Genomic DNA, 19,538 nt, shown 5'->3' with positions numbered 1-19,538 from the left:
ACAAGCATTGAAACCCCCCTCTATTGAATAAGGCACAAGAAATGAATGTTGAAATGTTGCAAAATGTTGGATTGCAACCTGAGCATGCAAACGGAGCACGCTATCATGCTATGTATAGAGTTTCCTTGCAAAAGTCCTACCTGGTTGCAGAGGTGGAGAGATGAGACATGGGGTTAGTGAATGTAATCAGGCACTCCATCAGCTCCCCGGCCAGGAAGACGGGCCCGCGGGCCATGGAGGCCACCACCTCGATCATCTGCAGCGTTAAACAACACCATCATAAAGCTATCCTTCATATTCAAATGCTTATAATATATTGATACAAATGCATTTGTAATAGTTTATTAGGTCGTTGTAGTTAGAAAGCTGTTATATTGATGAAAAACTCGCTCATTAGACTACAAATAAAAGTTTACTGCTATTTGCTTGTCTGTTGTTTTTCCAGACAATACGTACCGTTGCCTCGAAAGACAGTACCCTGAAACAATTAAGCTGTTATTCCAAGGCAAGCTGAAATCTACGTCTGAAAAAGAAATACTCAATTTGAGAGTCTCTTTAGACAAAATGTGGATAACTCATCTAGTCGGATATTTACTACAGTAAACAAAAAATGTAGGCTTTCCACTTCCGCTGTTGCACGGCCACTCTTCATCCATGGGAAAATACAACTTTTTAAAATAAATATATTATAGCGAAGATTTTTTTCCAAAAATCTATCTATATACATATTTGAGATTATTTACTCAAATATTCATAAAATACTTTAATTTTTATTGATCAAAGCGCCATTAAATGATTGCAGGAAAGGGTTTTGGTTGACCATTGGATGACGCTTGTTGGGCTTTGAGGGGAGGGGAAACTCTTGATACTCGCAATTGATGTTTGTATTTTTACATTAACAACAAAAATGTGTATAAACTGGGTCATAATTTTTAAAAATATGTATACGTATTTACTTATTGTGGCCGTTTAAAAAAAAAAACTGAGGGGGGAAGTAATTAATTTAAATAATCATATTCTCCCTTTTCCCTGATCAAATGGTACAGACTCGTCAGTCTGTTTTTAGGCATCCGTTTTCAGTGTAATTTTTGTCAGGCATTATTTACCTTTAGAATATTTACTAAATATTTTCTTTACATGCTCAAGTACCAATGCGTCTGTTTATTTAGTAGTTTATTAATAGAATTATTATTTTGTTCAGGTTAAAATGCACCGCATTTAAAGAAAAAGGACGTTTTAGAAAGAGACACTGAACAAAATCAAGCCTGAAAGACAAAAGAAAGGGCATAAACGCTTTTGTAGCATATGTAAAGGATTTACATAGAGAGCGCCGTGTGTGCTAACATAGCCTACAGCGTCCTGCCAGAGCTGGGCTTGAGCTGCTTCGGGATGTCGCTGTCATACTGGTATGATTCAACAGTTGCATACATTTTTTTTTCTTTACTGGTAAAAAGCTAACAATGACATCGTTATTGCATTGACTTGAAAGTAAATACACGTGTCAGCTGATGTTATGTGGTTAAAATGATATCAGTAAATGTAAATTTGGGGCTTGTAGCTAATCCTTTCCTCCTAAGATGCTTGTTTAATGCAAGTTTAATGCAGTTACTTGTCAATTATTTGATTTTGCTGTGTTTGATTTCACTGTAGGTACCCCTGCTAAATGACCGAAGCATCCTCAGTAGTTTTTGTTATTGTCCAGCTGTCACCCATCCTCCCAGCCAGCCAGCCAGAAACCCATCGATCCATCCGGCCAGCTGCTGGTGCTGACAGCTGCATAGCCGCATCCGGAGTCGTGCAAAGGCAGGAAAGAGAGTTACTCTGTAGACTGTAAAAACTACAAAATGGCACTGGAACTTCCATCCTAAGAAGTAATCATCCATTGCACGTGCATTAAAAGCTTAACACTTGATAACTGGGTCATCCTACTGGAACAACTGTAAATTTTCCTACCTGTTACTACCTCCTTAGTATTTTACCTCTGTGGTGAACACACAGTGAGCTGACATTGTTTACCAAAGGTGGTGGAAACTGTACAGTCCCACAAGTATTTTCATTTTACTAGAAATTGTGCAAAAATGACTTCAGAATGGGGTGATAAATCCACAGCAGACCTCATGAGTAGGTATGTCTCCAAAGAAATGGGATATGGGGTACCACAGGAGGGCTGGCGAATATGTCTGGCACACGAATTCAAGGAGAAGAGGAAGCCCTTTCAAGCAAAAGACGTGTCATTGTCCAACGTGTTGGAGCATGTTGGCCTTGGAATCAGGTAAGCCATCCCCTGCGTGACCCTCCACTTCAGATGGAGACTACTGTGCGAGGTTCAAGCAGCTCATATTAGCTTCACAAATATTAACCAATATTAAGCTAAACGTTAAGTGCACAAAAGGATTTGAGATAATCAGCTTTTTTCATTTTATTAAACACAACGTTCATGTTGCAGTGAGTAGTGTAATGGCTCAAGATGCACTGCTGTAGAGATTATATTTAATTTCCCCCACGTCTCTGTTCATGGAAAGGATGAAACAATGACTTGTTTACACTGTGGCTATTTAAAACGCTAATTTCAGAACTCCTCTGGAGGAAGTGGCGAAGTACTGTTGCATGTAAACCTGATGTAAAAAGGCTATTGTCTCTTCATGTCAGCAATGGCTGAAGGAGTTGCTATGGAGTTTTTCTTGCACATAGGATCTTTTGCAAAGTTGTCAGCTGCTGGACTGTTAAAGTGGATCTGCTCTCGTACTAGTTACATATTCTCTATAGATAAACTGACAGCATGAAAATACTTCTCTTATCGTGAGGAAGGTAATCTGTGTTTCACTTCTTATGAAAGTGGTTTATGAGCTCTGGTTCCAAGTCCGCTGTGAGTTCAACGTGCAGGTTTTTTTGTTTTTTTTTTACTCCTTTACATGGCTTCGAAGTCATAAAGGAAACTAGATTGATAATCTCCAGTTGTGCACATGTGATTTTATAATTAACAAATATTATAGTTACATTTTTGATAAATATGAATCACATTTAAAATCTGTGTTAATAGATTTATAGAAAAATACTGATGTTTGCAAAGTTGCACTTTAGAGCAGCAGCTTTGGATAACTGCGCTTTGTCTTTATGGTCGTTTGGATCTGAGAACGAATCCCTGGCTGTGAAAGAGTGGGGTGGTGTGACAGTCATCAGCCAGTCAGGCCTGTTCTTTGTGCCTTTTAGTCAGTATTTACCCGTGTGTATGTGTGTGTGTTGCTTTTTACAAAAATCAAATCTTTAAATATGTTCGGCTCAACACAACGTTCCACTTACTACACCTGGCATCCAAAGGGAAGTGCAGTCTAGTCAGAGAATGTAATTTGTTGTAACTGTGAACAAACAGCAGCAAGTTATTTGTGAAAAAAACGTTTGAATGCTTCACTTCAAACCAAATACATGATTCATTTTAGCCGCAGCGTTGCAGTTGAGCAAACATAATGCACCCTCAGCAAAGCCTTTTTCCTATTTCACACAGTGGGTGTGTCACTTTGAGCTTTGTCACCATGGCAACATTTGTTAATTATTACAAAGATTAATGCTTGTAGTTATGCACTAGCACTGCACTGTTTAGAGGAAATATCACCATCATCTCTTGATATGAATGTTTAGCATATATTCTGCACACATGAGCTGTAATCAGTGATGCTTGAAAAGTAACTATTGCACTAAAAAAAAAAAAAAAAAAAAAAAAACCTCAGAAAGACAGTAAACTGGTGTTCTGTTAGTGGGATTATTGTACTAGCTATGTGTCAATCTGGCAGCTTGAACAGGTTGGATTCACTTTAATAGACTTGGTCTGTATTAGATGTAGATGAGAACCATTTGTTTGCATTTCAGCTGAGCTGCAGAAAAACAAGAGGGTGGCGGGAGGTCATTGCTTCACATAACATACTTTAACTGACTCCATTCATGTCCTGAGCAGAGTTGTGTAGACAGGCCATTGTTCGACTCAGCTTTGTGATGTAGATATTGTACAGAGCATAGGTTTGGGTGCTGCACGGTTAGGAACAGAAGAATGGGATTGTTGGGTGTAACTGCACCCTGCACATTTTTAACTGTTGATAAATCAGACATCAACAGTGGCTACGTTAAGATTAGGTTGCTGTGCCAGTTTGTCGCCACACACAAGTCTTTTCCTCAGCTAAAGGCCACCTGAAGCAGAGGATTTCACAGAGGAAATCTCGTCTTTCTAACAGCTTTTTTTTTAAGTGCCAAGCATGTTCCCTGATCGTAAGAGGAGATGCATCTGGAATCTGAGACTGGGTTGTTTTTCCATAGATATATTGTGATTATTTCTGCTTTCCTGGAAGCTTTTTGAGACTTTTTTTTTTGCAGAAAATTGTCCATCAAATAACACAAAATAATTCAGTGCTTTAAAGAGTGAGCTAAATAGATGGTTTTGGTAGAATGTCTTGAGGGCTGGTTGTGCACAGAGCTGCAAAACAAGCTGCTTTATTCCTGGCTTATTTGCAGAAAATCCTTTTTGCTTCACATCAGAGTTCAGAGCATAAACAGATGAATGACTTTCACATTGAAAAACTCAGCCTCCTGCTTTCGGTTCTGAAAGCTGTCTGAAACCTTTTTGTAATGCGGCCTTATTAATATTTGACACAGCTACGCTAGTGCAAGGCCAAGTCACACCGGTAACAGCGCTCATAAAAATGTAGACCTGCCACTGTGACTAAACTGCCCTCATCTTACAAGTGGGTCCATTATACAGTCCCACAATTCCCTCCTTTCTCTCTGCCTGTGAGTGTATCTACTGTTCCGGCCTTGGCCGAGAATGCTAAAGGCTTGGAAACTGCTGTATCAGACTGAACAGAGAAATATAAACAAGTGAGCAGAAAAGGCTTGTTGTTTTATTTAGCTGCATGTGCTTTTTAAGGACTGAGAGTGTTTTAAATCGATTTCCTTTAAACATATGATCGTTGCTGTTCGAACTTTGTGGCATTTGAACGCCTTCCTTGCCTTTGTGACGTGAGGCGATCTGTCTGTGTGCTCATCCAGGTATCTAAAATGGTGGTACAAGAAGACACAGGTGGAGAAGAAGGCTCCGTTCATCGATATGTTCCGCGCTCAGCCTTTGCGTCAAATATACGGTGAGTGTTGCACAAACAACAGATGAAATAATCGATTAAATGCTTTTAAATACATTATTGCTCTCTTATTTACAGGTGTTCCACTTGGTGGTATTGGAGGAGGTACCATCACGAGGGGTTGGAGAGGAGAGTTCTGCAGATGGCAACTAAATCCTGGGATGTACCACTACAAAACCGTCACAGCCAACCAGGTAGCCGACTTACGAAGGAGATGAGATCCTTGGTGAACAGAAGTTTTAGCTTCTCTGCACATTGATAAGTCAGAAATGTAGCTGTTTGGGATTTTCTGACTGTAGTTTTCTTTTGGGAAGCCTTTGGTTTTGGACGACTTGTTGTAAAATATGGTTATTAAACTATGCATGCTAGTTAGAGACGCCATCATGACCTCTGGCAGGAGAAGCATGTGAGACAAAAAGGCAGCTGCATCCATAGATTAAGCACTCGGTTGCTGTCCTCCAGCTGCTCCTGTTGTTTAGGCTAAGCACTGTTGTTGTAGTTTTTGAGGTCTCACACACAAAAGGTTTTGCTGGTTTAGAGTATCAGCAAAAGAAAAAGGGGGGGAAAAAAAGCAACGTGTACAGTTAGCTAAACTCTAAATCTGCACATACTGTGTTCGGATATCTCAAGGCCCAAGGCACTCAGGCATTATGGAATACATCTGTGCTGCCAGATCATAACCAAAATTGAATGGAATCTAAGATAAACTAAGACCCATTCTTAGAAAAACAACCTCAAAAATCTGCCGTGTTTGCTAGCAAACAGACAAACGGACAGTGGTCTGTGGTGCTTGTCTCCCAACTTGGGAGACATGTTGGCTTGGCACAGGTATCTGCTCTGAGTGAGCTTTACCTGCTTCCATTTGGCGTAATAATGAGCAGCCCCTCTGGAGCTTGAAAAAGCTGAAGCCTGCAAAAAAATAAACATCAATAAGGTAGCCGGGCCAGACAACATTCCTGGAAAGGTGTGCGGACCATAGACTGTGTTTAGAAAGATGGACGGAGTCTCCGTGACGTCACCCATAGGTTTCTGAAGAGCTAAACTGAAGCTTGCTGGGCGGTTCCTATCATCGCCATCTTGGCAGGGGCATGGATGTCGTCTCGCCCGGAAAACACAAATATGGGCAAAGAGGTGGGGCTGAGAGGGACGTTGTTAGCGTCATGGTGGATGATTGACATCGAGTGAACTCTGCGCTTTCTGTAGCTAAGAGCTAACCGAGCTAACCTGAAGATAACAGGAGCTCATGGAGGTAAGCGAGCTAATGCTAACTCACGTTATTAACCAGTTAAAAACCGCGGTTGTTCTATGTTCTTCTTACTTGAAGCGGGAAATCAGGTACCTTTCAAGCAAAAGGACAGGTACCTGTCCCTAAATATGCCAAATTTTGAGATTAAATTGCTTTAAACGGGCGAGTTAGAAAAACATTCACTCCCCCCACAGTTGTCATGAAGGTAAACCTGACCTTTAAACCGAAAATGGATTTTTGTACCAGGCTGTAGACATGTTTATTTCTGCTGTGAAGTTGGTCTTTTTAACATGGGAGTCTATGGAGATTTGCTCTGTTTTGGAGCCAGCCCCTAGTGGATAAAGGGGGAACTGCAGTTTTATGCACTTTCCACATGGGCTTCACTTTTAACTGCTGGAAACTCTGTCCATCTTTCATATACGGTCTATGGTGCCGACCAGCTGGCCTCGGTTCTGATGGACATAACGCCTCCTTTCACCTCGCTGGCGCCCTGCAAAAGATTTTATCTGCCTCTCCCTTTCATTTTCATCATTATAAACTAACCCAGAAGCTGCTTGTATGTTTCCAGCATTTCTCTCAAATAGAAAATAACCTTCAAATAAAACTGAATATCATATCAATATCATAAAATATCATGTAGACAAACTTTTGGACAGAAGATTGTGTTATTACATGCAAAATCAAAAATACTGAACACGGAAACAAGCGAGCGCAGACACAACACAATCACTGTTAATTACACAGAAAAATCAGAGAACTCTGGATTTATTGCTGTTTACGGTGATCCCTGCACAGGAAACGGTCTGCATGTTGATTGTGGGGAAAAAAAAAAAAAGACCTTAACAACCCCTCAATTCATAGTTCAAGATTTTCTTGGTGCAAAGTAATTTCTAATGTCATCACATAACAGCTGTTCTGCCACAATGTGGTTGCTGCTTCTGATGGAAAAGCCCACTTGGATGTTACTGTAGCATCGTACAGCTCAGGCAGGTTTAACCTTCAACACACTGCCGGCGCATGAATGGGCCGAAATACAGTAACACAGTCCACCGCTGGTGAACTTGCAGGGCCACAACTAGAAGACAATGATGTGTCTGAAGGGAAACTGTTTGAGCTATTCTTCAACGAAGAGATCATCACTCTGTTCATCCGCGAGACGAATAGGTATGCAGACCAAGTAAAAGATGCAAAGGGAGACAGAGCAGGACGATCGAGTCGTGTTGCTCACTTTGAATTTCAAGGTAGAATTCATGCCTGATCTTCACCAGTAAAAAGTTCCAAAGAAACACTGTAAATAAATTTTTGTTTGTGTGTTTTTTTGTTGTTTTTTTTCAAGAAATCTATGCAAAAGACAATGAAAAAGACACTATGAACATATTTTTTCATTCTTTATTACAACAATTAACAAGAAAGATGTTTGCTTTTAAAAAAGGTAGGCATAATTTTTCTCTGTTTGTGAAAAAGAATGCAGTTTTATCAGGAAAAAATGTCATTTTTTTATGCAGTGTGATGAATGTGAAATAAGCTGGAGTTTAGGTAAGCTTCTTTCAGTGTGTATTGTTAAAGCCATAAGTTCTAATGCTGTGCTGGGAAGGACAAGTAAATGATGCTGGAGGTGGTGGAAATATTTCCAAAGTGTATCTGAAGTAAACGTGAATACTGGATGTTACATTTTAAAGACTTCTCTCTGCTTCAGTGGACCAACGTGTTTCTGACAGAGTCTTTCAGTGACAGGAAAAACTGGCCTGCTGTGCCTCACTGTCACAATCATTATTGTCTTTTTGGCCTGAAAATAGACATGATAGTTTGGGGGAGATCCCCTTATGGTTGTGTGAGGGCCTTCTATGAAAATTCCTTGCAGATTCAAGAGGAACCTTTAATATTTCTTTAGTAATCTAAATAATAGGTGTTAAAGGAGACTCTGCTTACAGGTCAGACATTGCTGATCAGAATTCTCCCTCTTTTCTGTTTCCTAGTTCACAGTGTGTTTACGTCGTGGAGGACAAACGGTTTACCAGCAGGTGCTTTCCGTAGAGCGTCCACCTACATTACAAGGTTGGAACTGGGGCTATTGTGGGGAGTACGCCTTCTATCACGCCTTGTACCCTCGTGCCTGGACTGTATATCATCTGCCAGGGCAGAATGTCACCCTGACCTGCAGGCAGATTTCTCCAGTCATCCCTCATGATTACCAGGTAACCAACATTTTTCTGGCTTACTTGTGTTTTTGACCATGAATAGATTCTGTGTTTAACCACAAGATGGTGTGTTTTCACATGGTAACCCCCCCCCCCCACCCCCAATCCACACAAACCATTTTTATCTAAGGACTCAAGTCTCCCTGTGGCAGTATTTGTGTGGGACATCGAGAACAAGAATGACTACGCTCTGGATGTCTCCATCATGTTTACAATGGTCAACGGATCAGGGCACAAAGACGACAAGAGTGGCGGGCACTGGAACGAGCCGTTCCACCTGGAGAAAGAGGGGGAGGCGGTGTCGGGGGTGTTACTACATCACTGCACCACAGCGAACTCTTACACCCTGTGTATAGCAGCCCGAGAGCAGGTTTGATTGGGTTTATCCGTGTTTACCAGCATGATGGATATTTTGTTTGTTTTGTAGTGAGCTGCTGTTGATGCATCGCTCAGGGTGTTATTTTGTTGTTTCTAATTCTACCAGCCTGACAAGGAGATCAGCCACCAGACCGCGTTTAGCCCAAAGGGAACCTGCAGCAGTCTGTGGAGCGACCTCATCGCTGACGGACGTTTGGACTCCCCGACAGGTAAGTGCTAAAAGGCAGACGGTGAAGATTTAATGTCAAATAAGCCACTGGGGGGGGGGGTCCTGGCTGCATGAATCTGAGTTTCTACCTGCTGGGTGGCAACGCATTTTCTCTGTGGAGTTTATGTTCTTCCTGGATTTTCTCCTGCTTGAATTAGTCTCACAGCTCAGTCATGACATGGGATTAATTTCTCATTCTGATCCTATAAATAAAAAAAAAAAAATCATGCACTTGTATGAGCTATGTGCCCAATAGGGCTGTGATGGTATGCTTTTGTCCCGATTCGATTCAGATTTTTTTGGGTGCCGATCCGATTTAAATTGCGATTCTCAAAATTCTTCAATAATGATGATTTTTGTAGATTAAAAACAAGATTTTTTTTAAAAAACTTCTTTTTGCTAGTAATTTTTCTTGATTTCAGTTAGGAAAAAACAACACAGTAGCCAGATCATCATTCTGCTGCTATAATGCCCAAGAAGACAAGTGAAAAGATCAATAAAACCAATGAAAATTGCAAAAAGTTCATAGTGGATTAATTTTATTTATTTAAAAAAAATCGATTTAAAAAAAAAAAAAAAAAAAAAAAAAAATCAATTTTAAAATTGTGAGGAATGAAATCCCGATTTCTGATTTTTCTATTCAATTTTCCCACCCCTAGTGCCCAAGATGATATTTTTGGATCTGTTGTTCCTGTATTTTAAAAAAAAATGCTGCCTGTAGCCCTACCTGGCAACACCTCCGTCACACTGGACTCACAGCAGTCTGACCACCACTTTGCTATGCTGTCATCTTTTGTTTGATTTCTTGCTTGTGTTGCTCTCACTCTCACGCTTTGGATAAAAGCATCTGCTAAATGACAATAGAATAGATTATGAACGTCTAGCACCCTGCTCCATAGATGAGAGATAAACAGATGCCACTAGAGAGACGGTACCTTCGACAGATAAGCTGAGGCATCGAACAACAGCGGAAATTAAAGGAGAGGGACGAGGCAGCGCAGACAGAAAGGACGAGATCAGTGACATTTGTACATAACTGCGAGAAGAGAGTGCGTTAATTAAATTAAAACTTAACACAATTGATTCTATAAATTAGTTACCGTTGTTGTCTGAGTTATTTTTTACAGCTTTTAAATAATTACATATAAGCATTAAAAACAATCTGCATTCACACAGTGACTGGTGTGGACATCATCGTTTTATTGGAAGTCTGAAAAACAAATAACAGGGGAGGATCACTTTAAATTTAGAAATTTATTCTGAGTTTAAGTCACAGGTGAAGCAGTGCAGCGCTCGGCTCAGGAGGACAGAGCATCTCTGGCGTAAATCACATTTCATCTTCTATGTCCTGCCTCGTGCAAGGGCTGGCTTGACATGCGAAGATTATACTTGTCCAGTTAACACTGACATTAGCAGCCAGACCACTGATTCTTAGTGGTATCTGGTTCTTCTTTATCTTCTGTATGTAGTAGGGAAGTTCTAGCTGACAGACATGTTGAGACAGATGAGCTCTACTAAAACCACAAGTTTCAAAACATTCGTAGCAGAGCTAAAACATGACCAATTATTACTCTAGTGTGCTTTTTCTGTTGCGTACTTGGTGAGGAGAAATAAACCGAGTTTGATAGCGATGCTGCATGTTTGTTTGAACATCCTTCGGTAACTTGTGGTTCCCCTGCAGGATCCAGCCCACCAACGTTGAAGGGAGAAAAGGTCGCAGCAGCTTTGGCTGTGAGCTGCTCTGTGCCAGCTCAGGGCCATAACAACCAGGAGTTCTGCCTGGCCTGGGACATGCCCACAATCACCTTTGGATCAAGGGAGAAGGAACATGTCAGGTAACTCAGACACAAAATGAACATTCATACAGTTCGTTGACTTTGAACAAGACAAAACAGAAGATATTTATTTTCTTTTTATGTCAATACCTTATGATGTTTTGTTACACTAATAAAAATTAGTCAGATATCTGAGTGATCACAGTTAAATATGTAAAAAAAAAAACAAAAAAAAACTTTGTCTGTCCTGTCTTTGTTGTCCTTAAACATGTTCATGTGTGGATGTTTCCTTTGAATTTGTTAGCTTCATTGTCCTACATCTCAGGTTTCAGTGCAAGAGAAACCACATGGGTGTTACTTTAACTCTCTTACCTGGCTTACATGGCGTTGGGTCAGGCTGTAATAGCTTTTTATTAATTCATTCAGTTTCACATCAGTTCAGTTCAGAGTGTTATCTCAATAATGTATCAAGTCTAAGGCAGAAAAATGGCTTGTAAGGCAACAGGCAAGCAAACTTACAGTATAATGAATATGCAAGTAAAGCAGGATCCTTTTTGCTTTTGTTGCTGTACCATAAAACACATCTGTGCTTTCATGCAGTTTGTGGCTTTTCTGTTTGCAGGAGGTACACCCGTTACTTTGGAGTTAAAGGAGATGCAGCTCCCTCACTCAGTCATTATGCACTAACGCACTACAAACAATGGGAGACGAGCATAGAGGAGTGGCAGAAACCCATCCTGCAGGACAGGTAGATCGCAGCTCTTAGGTCTGCAACATACTCCACGAGAAGCGAGAACTTTGCTCTTGTTCTCGAGAAGAAAATGATGTAATTTTGTTCTTGTGATCGTGGTCGAAGTCAGTTCTTGACACAAAAGGCTGGCAGAGCTTTTTTCTTGTGGGGCTTGTGTGATTAGTCAGACATTTGAGGTAGGCATGGTTAACACAAAAAGGCATGAAGCAGAGAGTTGCCGCTTCCGCATTTTTGTCAATGGAGGTAAAACCATAGACTGTATATAAATAGATGGACGGAGCCTCTGTGACGTCACCCATAGGTTTCTGAAGAACTGAATTGAAGCTTGGTGGGCGGTTCCTACCATCGCCATGTTGGCAGCGTAATGCACGTCGTCTTGCCTGAAAAATACAAATATGGGCAAAGAGGTGGAGCTGAGAGGGGAGCCGTGAGCGTCATGGCGGATGAGTGACATCGAGTGAACTCCGAGCTTTCTGTAGCTAAAAGCTAACTGAGCTAACTCGGAGATAACGGTTGCCGCTTGGGTAAAACTGATTGTTTTGATTAAAACTGCTGATGGAGGTGGTGAGAAAGTATGAACATGTTTGCAACGTGTGACATTTAAGCGCCCGGCCTGCCGCGGACGAAGTTTCTTGTTAAATATGAACTAATCATTGCACATAAAAGCAGACATTGTCACCCGTAGGGATCCCCCCCCCCATTGCAGACAATGTTTCTAGTGGAGTATGAATGGACCAGATGAAAAAGATTTTTTTTCCCTTGTTCTCGCTTCTCGTGGCGAGTGTAACAAACCTAAAAGTGTGATAAGCTCAAATTTGTTTTTATAAGTTTTTAATCATGATTTCTGTTGCGCTTCTTTCACCTACGACCTGTTTCACTCTGGTGTATGTTTCCCTTGTGTGTCGCAGGTCTCTTCCCTCTTGGTACAAGTCTGCTCTGTTTAACGAGCTGTACTTTGTGACTGATGGCGGGACAGTCTGGACGGAGCTGCCAGAGGATGCTGATGTCAGTGGTGGCGTTCGCAGTGAGAAGGGGGGTCTGCCAGCTCAGCCTGCTGTCATCAAGGAGTATGGACGTTTTGCTTACCTCGAAGGTAAGAACCAGGAAGCCAGTTTGGCCTGAAAGGCTAAAATTCACTCTGTGAGGAGGAATTTCTGTGTCTTTTTTGTTAATTACCTTTTTTTTTTTGGAATAAAAGACATGTTTTTATAAATCTGCTGTTTTCTAGGTCAGGAGTATCGAATGTACAACACGTATGATGTGCACTTCTATGCCTCTTTTGCACTTATCATGCTGTGGCCCAAACTAGCTTTAAGTGTGCAATATGATATTGGTGAGTGGAATTGTTTTTTGTTTTGTTTTTTTTTGTTTTTTTTAATTTTCTAAGCTTGTTTTTTAAGAATATAACTATCCCAGGTATTATAATCTTAATCTCTTCTCAGCTGGCAGTGTGGTTCAGGAGGACCCAACAGAGCGGCTCGTTCTGATGACCGGTCGTTGCTCCCCTGTCAAGACAAAAAATGTGGTGCCTCACGACATAGGAGACCCGGGTAAAAGAAATAATCTGTGACGGCTGTGGACTTAAATTACAGCTTAATTTCAGCAGCTTTTTTCTATTGCTACATTTCATGGCTGCTTTTGTTTGTTGAACGTTACTGCCACATTGAGCACAAAAAGTAAGGGTTAAAGCTACGAGGAGCCGTGCATTACATGGTTTTAATGCACGGTGCGGCATCTAGAACAACACTCTGCTGCGAGTTGTTTAATCCGCTTATACCATGGTCCCACTCAGTAAACATTTTACAAATGTTTATTTCTTTTTTTAAAAACTTGCTAAATATGCGAAAGTATAGGAACTTTTTCATCTTGGCCACCGTGTAGTTTTTAATTCTAAACAACTGTTGTCAAGCTACAGCTCGTTTCTCTCATTCACCTGTCAAAAGCCAGATGATCTGAATCAGTTGATTAATGCGTTGCTATGGTGACGCCTGTAACGGAGTGATATTACAGTGATTTAACTTGCCGAACCACGTGTGAATGTACATATATACAAAAATAACGCACGCCAGTTGGCGTTACAATTCTTACTGACTGTGATATAACCATCTTTTAAGCAGTCGTATTTTTCAGTTCAAGTCTATGTAGAGCTAAAACTCATCCATCTCTCTCCCTAGATGACGAGCCTTGGCAGAGGGTGAATGCATACCTCATCCATGACACTGCAGACTGGAAAGACTTGAACCTTAAGTTTGTTCTGCAGGTCTACAGGGACTTTCATCTAACCCAGGACAGTCAGTATTTGCAGGACATGTGGCCTGTCTGCCAGGTATGGTTTACTGAAGCTCTTCAACATGAACATTAAGTGCTAAAAATGTATTTGTTTTAAGAATCATCTGGAACATTCAATATTGAATCTGTTAATAAAAAGCTTCCAGTAAACCTCATGTTGTTGACTGGATAAAGCATCTGTCTGTCAGATGGAAAAAAAAAAGGGAGCTAGACAGAAAATCTGGAAATAGGAGCTGCTTTTGCTTATTGTTGTCACATCTAAAACACAGCAGGAACCAGTATAAAACACTGATTGGTCTAAATTTAGTGCTTTAGCCTCAGAAGTCAAGAGAAATTCTCTTGTGATTGTGATTTGGCCAATCCCACTGGAATCTACATTAAGTTCTTAAAATAACATAATAATGCTGACTATGATTTGCTACATTGCAAAAACTCAGCCTTAAAAAAAAAAGAAAATAATATACAAAAATTAGGTAAATGTTGCTTAAAATAAGATAAATTATCTGCCAACAGAACAAGAAAATTTGGCTTGTCAAGACTTCACAAAACAAGCAAAAAATACTCTTCAAACAAGAGGAACTCTCTGGCATAAAAACTAAGAATTATCTTACCTTTAAAAATAAAAAAAGCATATGTGTACTCAATTTAAGATTTTTAATCTTACTTAGATTTCAGTTTTTGCAGTGTAGATCTGTGTGGCTCATCTTTGGTTTACACTTGTTGTAAATTGTTGGCTGTTGTTCGTGGTTATAGTGTAAAAACAGTTTTCAACAACTTGCACAGAATGTTTTGTCCCACCCAGTTGTTTTATTCTGGATCATTTTTAGGCTGTGATGGAGTCTGAAATAAAGTTTGACCAGGATAATGACGGCCTGATAGAAAACTCGGGATATGCTGATCAGACCTACGATGGCTGGACGGTGACTGGACCAAGGTGAGGCACATTATAGTGAAACAATCAGATGACAGCCAATTGAAATATCGTATTTTCTTTAATGGATGTAAATCAGTTGAATGTTTCGTCAATCCTAACAACTCCGGTAAAAGTAAGGGCACATTCACACTGGCACTGTTTGGGCCCCTTTAAACTAATCCTGATCAATTCTGTGGATAATACAGATTAACGCTCTATTGGGGATCAAAGAAGTGATCTGTAGTCTACTTTAAAACCTGGTGTCTCGGTTCACTTGCCAATAAACACTGGTGTGGTTTGCTTGCAGTGTGAAAACAAACAAACCATCCAGAGATTCAAAGAGGAAATGACACAGTGCCTGTTGCATAGCAACATGAGAGATGGCTTGTTAACCCCTCCTGCTGCTTTTACAGGACAGATTATAGTGAAAACCACGTTAGGTTAGCACACTAAAGAGAAAACAGAAAACCCAAGACTCATTAAATTTGTTGTTGCTCCAATTTTTCCTAACATGCTGTGTTTTGGTCCTGGTATTTTCCAGTTCCAGTGTATTTTAACTGGTATAACTGACTTATTTTACAGTGCATACTGTGGTGGCCTGTGGTTGGCATCCTTGTGTGTGATGTGTAAAATGGCTAAACTGGTGGGCAGTGAGGAGATGTACCGACATTATAAGGACATCTTGGACAGAGGCAGTGCTGCGTTTGATAAACTCCTCTGGAACGGTGAGTTGGCCGTTTTATTTCTGACTGAGTTGCATTCAGTCATTGTTGAACATGTGTGAGTGGAACCAATCGTAAATGCTCATGTATGGATAGATGATTTAAACAAGGAGGTAAGGGAGGAAAAGAGCTGATAGAGTCAGAAAGATGAGCAAATTTACAAATGTGCAACAGAAGAACTTTGTCGCTGGAATGAAAACTTCATGATCTCAAATTTAAAATGACTTATTTGGAAATTTACTGATATTAAAGTTACCGGACCAGATCACACAGTAGGTTTGGTTAGCTCGATCTTGTCATTGATTGGGGGATTCAGTGTGCCCATGTAAGTTCAAGTTAAACATTTAAAGCGAAGCTGAGACACTTTTTTCTTATTATTTGTAACTGCTCTAATATGTAATATGAAGTGACTTCCTTGTGCTTGTTTCTTTGTTTTCGTCCACTTTCTTTAGGCAAGTACTACAATTATGACAGCAGTGGGAGAAACCTTTCTAACAGTGTCATGTCTGACCAGTGTGCTGGTCACTGGTTCATCAGAGCTTCTGGACTGGGAGAAGGAGACTTCCAGGCAAGTTGGGGGTAAATAATGAACTACTGAAAAAAGCAAGTGCCTTCAGATAAAATGCCTTGAAAACCTCAGAAGTCACTGTGCAAACTGGAGAAAATCTTCTCAACACTGAGTCCCATTTGGCCTTTTTTATACTGTCACATGTAGTTTAATAAAGTTCACACTTAAACTGATATTTTTTGACCAGAATTGTTTTTTTTTTATTCTTATTCTTAAATTTAGTAAGCAGAGCTTTTTCTCTCTAAAATAAACATCTGATATGAACAATCTTGATATGCTTTCCACATCAGGCTTTTTATGAAAAATGCAAAGGCACTGTGTGTCAATCCATAAGATGGGAGAAAATGTCCTTTCTATACCAGCTTTATTATTGGCCCAAAAAATGTTGCTAATTTATATAGTTTTCCATTGGATTTTAATCGGACTATACTACACTATAATATAAATATATTATTAATGCCATACAGAATAATCCCTTTTCCAAGCTCCAGAATACTCTGCTAGTAAAAACAAACAGGCTTTCAGATGAATCTGTATCAAAATTTTCATGGGGCCTCTCTCCTGTCCAGGCTTTTCCAAAAGAAAAAATCCAGAGTGCACTAAAATCAGTCTTCGACTTGAATGTAATGAGCTTCGCTGAAGGCCAGATGGGGGCGGTTAATGGCATGCGTCCTGAAGGAGTGCCTGACCGCTCCAGTGTCCAGTCAGATGAGGTCTGGATCGGGGTTGTTTATGGACTGGCAGCCACTATGATCCATGAGGTAAAGTATAAGTGTCTATACTGGTGTCTGTTTTATATTTAAAGTTCAAAATGTAGACAGTCAGTAGAATTGCTTTCAGGTTGTTACGAGAAAGAAGATCTTGCGTTTTGGTTGGTCAAAAGCAGCATGATGAAGGTTTTACTTTTGGTAGATGATTATGTACATTACATACACACATTTAAATACAATGTTTAATACATTTTTATGCTGGATGAGCAGTGGAAAATGGATGGATGTTATGGATTATTGTGTTTCAGTTGAAATAAACTTTAATTTCAGCACCTCACTTTTTTGTACTGTGTAATGCAGAAGACACTGTGTGTGATATACAGCAAAAAAATCTTTCCAAACCTGTAGATGACTTTAATAACAAGGTGGTTTTCCATCATGGGAAATACTTTTGGAGTTATGTTACTGTCTCCTCACTAACAAGTCCTGAATTTGTCTATTCTCATAACTTCTTTCAGAAAGCCAGTAAACTCATTTCTCACAACCTCAGTGCATATACACTTACCAGCCTCACTGTACTATAGAGGAAGAAGGAAACATTTTTCATTTACCTTGGCAAGATGTTCTCTCTACTTATTCAGTTGTCATAGCTTTCTTTTATGTTACAAAATTTTTTGTTTTATTTGCGATTTCTTTTTCGCTCTTTTAATTATTTTTTATTTTGTGTTGACTCCTGTGGGAGGAGAACCCAGGAAAGAACCAGCACATGCAGGTTGATTTATATCTCTTGACTGGCCTGGGAACGCCTTGGGACCCCCTTCCTGCTGTGCTGTTATTTTGACATTAAGTAAAATATATCTTACTCTTTTATACACTTTGTCTTAGGGTATGCGAGAGGAGGGGATGCGTACAGCAGAGGGTTGTTACCGGACAGTGTGGGAGAGGCTGGGCATGGCCTTCCAGACTCCTGAAGCGTATTGTGAGAAGAATATCTACCGCTCTCTGGCTTACATGAGACCTTTGAGTGTTTGGGCCATGCAGCATGCCCTTAACATGTCAAAAAATGATCAGACCACATCAATTCAAACTGCAGACACACACAAATCCACAACCTGAGCCATTGATTGATGCAAATATCACTGAGAAGTTGAAGTTAACACCTTTGAAAGTGACCTAGAAGCACTTGTGTAGCCCCTTCTGTCATCTGTACCCTGCAAGATTCTGGCTACTTTCAATAAAGTTTGTTTTTCTCCAGATGTTTTGTCATGCAAGGTTTAAGTCAGAATGGTAGTATATGCATGACAAAAGTGTTTAAACAATCATATTTATAGAGGATTTTATTTTTAAAGACTGCTGATTGTTTTGCACTGTAAGGCAAGGCATTTTAAATCATAGCATACATGGAATGAGAATAGTAAAGAAACATTTTTTAAGTTTTGTTCCAGTGAAATTTTTTTCATATTTCATGCACACATACATGCAAACACTACATTTCGCAGTTCAATCATAGTATTTACATAATTGGGACATGTTTATATTTGATATAGTATTTTCTTCTTCCTCAATTTAAATCTGTGAAATGTGCTAAGTGATGGGATATTTAATGAGTGGTGTTGCAATATTTAATGAGTGGTGTTGCAAAATCTGAAAAATTGTTTTTAATATAAAATTTGTTGCCTTTTTGCATGTCAATTTGTGCTGTATAAATATTTGTCACATTTCTTTTTTCAAACCGGATATTCATGACAATCAAACTGAATAAATGACTGAATAACAAACAAATAATTTTTATTTTATTTTATTTTTTTTAAACATGTATTCATTTCTGCATTTGTGAAGGTTCCATTGAGTGGGTTGGGGGGTCTAACAAAGGCTAAACACAGGACTTAAAATACCCTATACACAAAGTCCCTAAACTCATTCATCTACTGTCAGTGAAATCTAATTAGAAATGATTGACCAAAAGCCATTGCCAATATCAGAGGCTCCTCCTTCACACAAACAGTGTGTGATCCAATTTTTTCTCTTCTGTGCTCACTACTGTAGTGTTTTTCAACTTTTTTTTTTTTTTTTTTGCTGAAAACTCACAAGACACACAAGCCAAAATGTTTTTTTGTTTTTTGTTTTTTTTTAAAGCCCATATTATTAATATAAAGTCCATCTTGTCAAAGTGGCCTTGAATAGAAATAAGATAAACACAAGAAAAATAAATTTTCTTGTCTTTCACCTGGGCCCTGGATGAATACAGAGCTGCTTTTTAGACCAATCAGGTGGAATTGGATAATTTCTCAGGGCACACCTGATGATCTCACACTAGTGTGCCACGGCACAGTGGTTGAAAAACACTGCACTACAGTGTGTTGGAACCAGCCGTATATCTGCCCATTTACACCATGGGGTCTGGTACGGTATGCCACACCCAGAACCCCCCGTTAATTAAATTAAATTATTAAATTGCTTTTAACCAGGGCCTCCCTGTGCATGCGCATGCGCACAGCGGCAGAGTAGCAAACTAGGAGACGCTCATTTTGTAAAACCAACGTGATGTTATGGATGGTTAATTTCCTTAAAAAGACTGATTCAACTCGTCAGCATTTTCAGAACAAAAGTAAAAGGTAAGGTAATATTTTTGGAAACTTGAAATAATGGTCCATTAA

At 39.7% G+C, this 19,538-nt stretch overlaps 2 protein-coding genes across 2 annotated transcripts in view; one reads left to right on the top strand and one right to left on the bottom strand.

Annotated features, from left to right (window-relative positions):
- rgp1 (GP1 homolog, RAB6A GEF complex partner 1) overlaps positions 1 to 603 on the bottom strand; it is a 6,945-nt gene extending 6,342 nt beyond the window's left edge. The window contains exons 1-2 of the mRNA XM_079258177.1: positions 457 to 603; positions 141 to 256 (exon numbers count right to left, since the gene is read on the bottom strand). Coding sequence (XP_079114303.1) covers positions 141 to 256 — 116 coding nt within the window. The 5' untranslated portion in view covers positions 457 to 603. The remainder of the gene's footprint in view (positions 1 to 140; positions 257 to 456) is intronic.
- A 771-nt stretch (positions 604 to 1,374) lies between these two features.
- gba2 (glucosidase, beta (bile acid) 2) lies at positions 1,375 to 18,488 on the top strand. The gene is made up of 18 exons (XM_079257421.1): positions 1,375 to 1,406; positions 1,651 to 2,272; positions 5,035 to 5,126; positions 5,202 to 5,317; positions 8,346 to 8,564; positions 8,698 to 8,937; positions 9,052 to 9,154; positions 10,835 to 10,988; positions 11,551 to 11,676; positions 12,588 to 12,772; positions 12,908 to 13,012; positions 13,122 to 13,229; positions 13,854 to 14,005; positions 14,796 to 14,902; positions 15,464 to 15,606; positions 16,056 to 16,171; positions 16,741 to 16,932; positions 17,767 to 18,488. The coding sequence occupies exons 2-18, from the start codon at positions 2,079 to 2,081 to the stop codon at positions 17,995 to 17,997; spliced, it is 2,583 nt and encodes an 860-aa protein (XP_079113547.1). The 5' UTR covers positions 1,375 to 1,406; positions 1,651 to 2,078; the 3' UTR covers positions 17,998 to 18,488.
- The last annotated feature ends 1,050 nt before the right edge of the window (positions 18,489 to 19,538 follow it).

This window comes from Telmatherina bonti (assembly GCF_933228915.1).
Source record: "Telmatherina bonti genome assembly, chromosome: 18".
Lineage (NCBI taxonomy): Eukaryota > Metazoa > Chordata > Actinopteri > Atheriniformes > Telmatherinidae > Telmatherina > Telmatherina bonti.
The sequence above is the reverse complement of the archived record's forward strand: the minus strand, read 5'-3'. Positions and strand labels throughout refer to the sequence as shown.

Bases quoted from the DNA above. Each gene is read 5' to 3' on its own strand.
- gba2 (XM_079257421.1), top strand. From the start codon at position 2,079: ATGACTTCAGAATGGGGTGATAAATCCACAGCAGACCTCATGAGTAGG. The intron at 2,273-5,034 runs GTAAGCCATCCC...GTGCTCATCCAG, and splicing joins CATGTTGGCCTTGGAATCAG to GTATCTAAAATGGTGGTACA. The intron at 13,230-13,853 runs GTAAAAGAAATA...CTCTCTCCCTAG, and splicing joins TCACGACATAGGAGACCCGG to ATGACGAGCCTTGGCAGAGG.